The following is a 6000-nucleotide window of genomic DNA, read 5'->3' as shown; positions in this document are numbered from 1 at the left end:
CGGCTAAATTTGTTTAGAATCACAAACATTTGAATGCCCTGAATTTTTGTAGCTAAGTGTAACAGATTTATCATGATTAAATTGTTGTTCACTAGACTTAACTGCCAGGAAATTGCGTGGTAATGTGTTAAGAATGTTTAAGGTGATTTCTCAGTGTCATTGCGCATCTGGTACCCCGCATAATCAGGCGAATAAGCTCGCGTGCATTCCCAGGGCATGGTATTCTTTTGCAATTAATGAACCAGATGAAGAGGTACGATGGTCTCTTGCTCTTAAACGAGTACGGTGACCTGTCTTTTTTATTTCATAACTTCGGTCCAACTCGAGTATTATTTAGTTTATATACTTTCTATAGTTTCTATATGATTTGTTTAACTGTTTTACAAGGCAGTACTCCTTCTGACCCTATGCTTACACAAGTGAAGAATGTTGTTGTATTAAAAGCAGATTCAACCATATCCTTACATTGGTCATTGAAGAACAGAATGGCCGCGTCATATATCACTGTGCTTTTTAATTGTGTATTCTGTTTTCTAGGATTTGGAGGACACTCCACTCGCTCACGCTGCAAGAAATGGTTGCACTGATACTGTTAGGTTGCTCATAGAGAACGGAGCTGATCTCAACAAAGCAGGAAGGGTACGTTAGAAGCATAAATTGTATTTGTCATGTCGAGTTTAGTCAGAATTTGAAAGTCAAATTTCGTATGGCTGTTCGAATTTTTCTTGTTGAGAAAAACGTTGCACAAAGATGGGAGCTCTTTCTCTTTCTTTCTTGTTCAGGAAATTGCGTCGTAATGTGTTGAAATTGTTTAAGGTGACTTCTTAATGTCATTGCGCATCTTGTACATCGCATTAAAAAACGCGTAATCAAGCAAATGAGCTTGCGTGCATTCCTAGAACATGGTATTGTTGTTCAATCAATGGACCAGGTGAAGAGGTACGATGGTCTATAGCTAATGAAGGAGCACGGTGAACTAGATTTTTTTATTGGGTAATTTCAGTGTACAATTATCCCCCCCCCCCACCCCCTTAAAACTCCTTGATGGGAAAACGGTGTAGCTGAAAATGTCTACGCAGCCCGTTACCTAATGACGCAAATTAGCGAGCTTAAGAACCGACGAGGGGAAACATCTGGGACGGTAAGAGGAAGTGAAGTTACCGCCAGAATTACTTCCGTTTGCCGTCGTTGTGAGGTTTCCCGCCGTAGCGGCCTTGTCTGTGACGTGAAGAAAGCCATTTTGCCGTCGCGGCTAAAACGTGAGTAAACCTTAGCAAAATAACGCCATTTTAACTTACTTTGGGTTAATGGTCACAGTGATATTGTTAGGTTACTTTTACAGAACGGAGCTGATGTCAACAAAGGAGTATGGGTACGTTAGAAGCACAAATTGTATTTGTTATGTCGGGTTTAGGGAAACTTTTGAAAGTCAAGTTTTGTATGGTTGGTCGAATGTTTTTCGCTGTTGAGAAAAACGTTCCAAAAGTTGCGAGCTCTTTCGATTCTTTTCTTGTTGTTTCTTTGGTAACAAAGTAGTGCCAGCCTGGTCATAAAAAAAATTGCTCGCTAGCTGCTAGGAAACTTGGGTAGAAAGTAACGCAAACCTGGAAAAAAAATTATTTGGAGATCAATGCTCTTTTTAAAGGAAGGGCTAAATTTGTTTGATGGTGGTGACTAGTCGAGAATGTTTAAGTTGAATTATCAGTATTGAATCGTGTACTGCGCATAAAAACATATGTAATCAGGGAAATAAGCGTGCACACATCCCTGGATGATGGTATTGGTTTTCAATCGATAGATCAGGTAAAGAGGTACGATGGTCTTTAGCTGTCGAACGAGCACGGTTACCTATATTTTCCTTGCGTAATTTTTAGTGTAAAAATAATCCTCTTTAAATTAGAGTAATTAAAAAAAAATCAACGATGGGGAAAAAAAGGTACTGCTAAAAGTGTGGACCAAGCCCGTTACTCGATGATGGAAATCATGACCTTAAAAGGAACGACTCAAAGGAAGTTTTGATTAGATATCGTTTAAAACTGCGCAGTTTTTTCATTAGTCAGTATCAAACTGTCTCATGCGCTTCAAACTTTATACCCATTATGTTCTTTTCAAGTGTTACTTTGATAAGCCTTGCTTGAAAAGATTTAGATGCCCATTATTCCTGGATAGAGTATTCTTTTTTGCTTCATTCTGAGTACCCCTTCGAACCATTAATAGGAGTTCTTATGATTTGGTGAACTATTGTACAAGGTAAAACTCCTTCTGAGCTTAGCTTGAAAAAGTCCTGAAGAATGAAGTTGTTCCAAACGCAGATTTGTCCTTACCGTGGCCATTCAAACAGGAGAATATAACCTTTATACATTACCGTGCTTTTTCCAATCTTTTTCCTACTTATAGGATGACACTCCGCTCACTGCAGCTGTAAAGAATGGTCACACTGATATTGTTAGGTTACTTTTAGAGAAAGCAGCTAATGTCAACAAAGGAGTACGGGTACGTTAGAAGCAAAAATTGTATTTGTTATGTCGGTTTTAGGCAAATTTTGAAAGTCAAGTTTTGTATGGTTGGTCGAATGTGTTTCGCTGTTGAGAAAAACGTTCCAAAAGTTGCGTGCTCTTTCTATTACCTTCTTGTTGTTTCTTTGGTAACGATGTAGTGCCAGCCTAGTCATAAAATAATTTTCTCGCAAGCTACAAGGATACTTGGGTAGAAAGTAACGCAAACCTGGAAAAAAATTATTTGGAGACCAATGCTCTTTTTAAAGGAAGGGCTAAATTTGTTTGATGGTGGTAACTAGTCGAGAATGTTTAAGTTGAATTATCAGTATTGCATCGTGTACTGCGCATCAAAAATATGTAATCAGGGGAATAAGCGTGCACACATCCCTAGATCATGGTATTGGTTTTCAATGGATAGATGAGGTAAAGAGGTACGATGGTCTATAGCTGTCGAACGAGCACGGTTACCTATATTTTGTTTGTCTAATTTTTAGTGTATAAATTATTCTCTTTAAATTAGAGTAATTGAAAAAAAATCATCGATGTGAAAAAAAGGTACTGCGAAAAGTGTGCATCAAGCCCGTTACTCGATGATGGAAATCATGACCTTGAAAGGAACGACTGAAAGGATGTTTTGATTAGATATCGTTTAAAACTGCGCAGTTTTTCCATTAGTCAATATCAAACTGTCTCATGCGCTTGAGACTTTTTACCGATTAAGTTCTTTTCAAGTGTTACTTTGATAAGCCTTGCTTGTAAAGTTTTAGATGCCCATTATCCTGGATAGAGTATTCTCTTTTTGCTTCATTCTGAGTACCCCTTCGAACCTTTAATAAGAATTCCTATGATTTGGTGAACTATTGTACAAGGTAAAACTCCTTTTGACCTTAGCTTGAAAAAGTCTTGCAAAATATAGTTGTTCCAAACGCAGATTTATCCTTGCCGTGGCCATTAAAAGAGGAGAATATGACCTTTATACATTACCGTGCTTTTTCCAATTTTTTCCTTCTTATAGGAGGTAACTCCGCTCACTACAGTTGTAAAGAATAATCACACTGATATAGTTAGGTTACTTTTAGAGAACAGAGCTGATGTCAACAAAGGAGTACGGGTACGTTAGAAGCAAAAATTGTATTTGTTATGTCGTGTATAGGCAAAGTTTGACAGTCAAGTTTTGTATGGTTGGTCGAATGTTTTTCGCTGTTGAGAAAAACGTTCCAAAAGTTGCGAGCTCTTTCTATTCTCTTCTTGTTGTTTGTTTAGTAACGGTAAAACTCCTTCTGACCTTAGCTTGAAAAAGTCCTGCAGAATGAAGTTGTTCCTGACGCAGATTTGTCCTTACCATGGCCATTCAAAGAGGAGAATATGACCTTTATACATTACCGTGCTTTTTCCAATTTTTTTTCTACTTATAGGACACTCCGCTCACTGCAGCTGAAAAGAATGGTCGCACTGATATTGTTCGTTACTTTTAGAGAACGGAGCTGATGTCAACAAAGGAGTACGGGTACGTTAGAAGAAAAATTTTGTATTTGTTATGTCGGGTATAGGCAAAGTTTGAAAGTCAAGTTTTGTATGGTTGGTCGAATGTTTTTCGCTGTTGAGAAAGACGTTCCAAAAGTTGCGAGCTCTTCCTATTACTTTCTTGTTGTTCTTTGGTAACAATGTAGTTCCAGCCTAGTCATAAAATAATTTTCTCGCGAACTACTAGGATACTTCGGTGGAAAGTAACGGAAACCTGGAAAAAAATTATTTGGGGACCAATGCTCTTTTTAGAGGCAGGGCTAAATTTATTTGATGGTGGTGACTAGTCGAGAATGTTTAAGTTGAAATATGAGTATTGCATCGTGTACTGCGTATAAAAAATATGTAATCAGGGGAATAAGCGTGCACACATCCCTGGATCATGGTGTTGGTTTTGAATCGCTGTATCAGGTAAAGAGGTACGATGGTCTATAGCTCTCGAACGAGCACGGTTACCTATATTTTCTTTGCCTGAATTTTAGTGTATAAATTATCTTCTTTAAATTAGAGTAATTGAAAAAAAATCATCGATATGAAAAAAAGGTACTGCGAAAAGTGTGCATCAAGCCCGTTACTCGATGATGAAAATCATGACCTTGAAAGGAACGACTGAAAGGACGTTTTGATTAGATATCGTTTTTAAAACTGCGCAGTTTTTCCATTAGTCAATATCAAACTGTCTCATGCGCTTGAGACTTTCTACCCATTAAGTTCTTTTCTAGTGTTATTTTGATAAGCTTTGCTTAAAACGTTTTAGATGCCCATTATTCCTGGATAGAGTATTCTCTTTTTGCTTCACTCTTAGTACCCCTTCGAACCATTAATAAGAGTTCTTATGATTTGGTGAACTATTGTACAAGGTAAATCTCCTTTTGACCTTAGCTTCAAAAAGTCGTGCAAAATGTAGTTGTTGCAAACGCAGATTTATCCTTACCGTGGCTATTAAAAGAGGAGAATATGACCCTTATACATTACTGTTCTTTTTCCAACTTTTGTCCTACTTATAGGAGGACACTCCGCTCACTGCAGCTGTAAAGAATGGTCACACTGATATAGTTAGGTTACTTTTAGAGAACGGAGTTGATGTCAACAAAGGAGTACGGGTACGTTAGAAGCAACAATTGTATTTGTTGTGTCGTGTTTAGGCAAATTTTGAAAGTCAAGTTTTGTATGGTTGGTCGAATTTTTTCCGCTGTTGAGAAAAACGTTCCAAAAGTTGTGAGCTCTTTCTATCCTTTCTTTTTGTTTCTTTGGTAACGATGTAGTGCCAGCCTAGTTATAAAACAATTTTCTCGCGAGCTACTAGGAAACTTGGGTGGAAAGTAACGCAAACCTGGAAAAAAAATTATTTGGAGACCAATGCTCTTTTTAAAGGAAGGGCTAAATTTGTTTGATGGTGGTGACTAGTCGAGAATGTTGAAGTTGAATTATCAGTATTGCATCGTGTACTGCGCATAAAAAATATGTAATCAGGGGAATAAGCGTGCACACATCCCTGGATCATGGTATTGGTTTCAATCGATAGATCAGGTAAAGAGGTACGATGGTCTATATCTGTCGAACGAGCACGGTTACCTATATTTTCTTTGCCTAACTTTTAGTGTATAAAATAACCTCTTTAAATTAGAGAAATAAAAAAAAAAGTCATCGACGGGAAAAAAAGGTACTGCTAAAAGTGTGCATCAAGCCCGTTACTCGATGATGGAATTCATGACCTTGAAAGGAACGAATCAAAGGACGTTTTGATTAGATATGGTTTAAAACTGCGCAGTTTTTCCATTAGTCAATATCAAACTCTCTGATGTGCTTGAGACTTTCTACCCATTATGTTGTTTTCAAGTGTTACTTTGATATGCCTTGCATGAAAAGTTTTAGATGCCCATTATTCCTGGATAGAGTATTCTCTTTTTGCTTCCTTCTTAGTACCCCTTCGAACCATTAATAAGAATTTTTATGATTTGGTGAACTATTGTACAAG

General features: G+C 37.5%; 1 protein-coding gene across 1 annotated transcript in view; it reads left to right on the top strand.

Moving 5' to 3' along the window:
* LOC111319467 (uncharacterized) overlaps positions 1–6000 on the top strand; it is a 42114-nt gene that overhangs the window by 1875 nt on the left and 34239 nt on the right. Inside the window, 3 exon segments of the mRNA XM_088731389.1 lie at positions 547–639; positions 3517–3609; positions 5033–5125. Coding sequence (XP_088587515.1) covers positions 547–639; positions 3517–3609; positions 5033–5125 — 279 coding nt within the window.

Source organism: Stylophora pistillata, chromosome 8, assembly GCF_964205215.1.
Source record: "Stylophora pistillata chromosome 8, jaStyPist1.2, whole genome shotgun sequence".
NCBI classification, from domain to species: domain Eukaryota; kingdom Metazoa; phylum Cnidaria; class Anthozoa; order Scleractinia; family Pocilloporidae; genus Stylophora; species Stylophora pistillata.
This window is presented reverse-complemented; position numbering and strand designations above follow the sequence as displayed.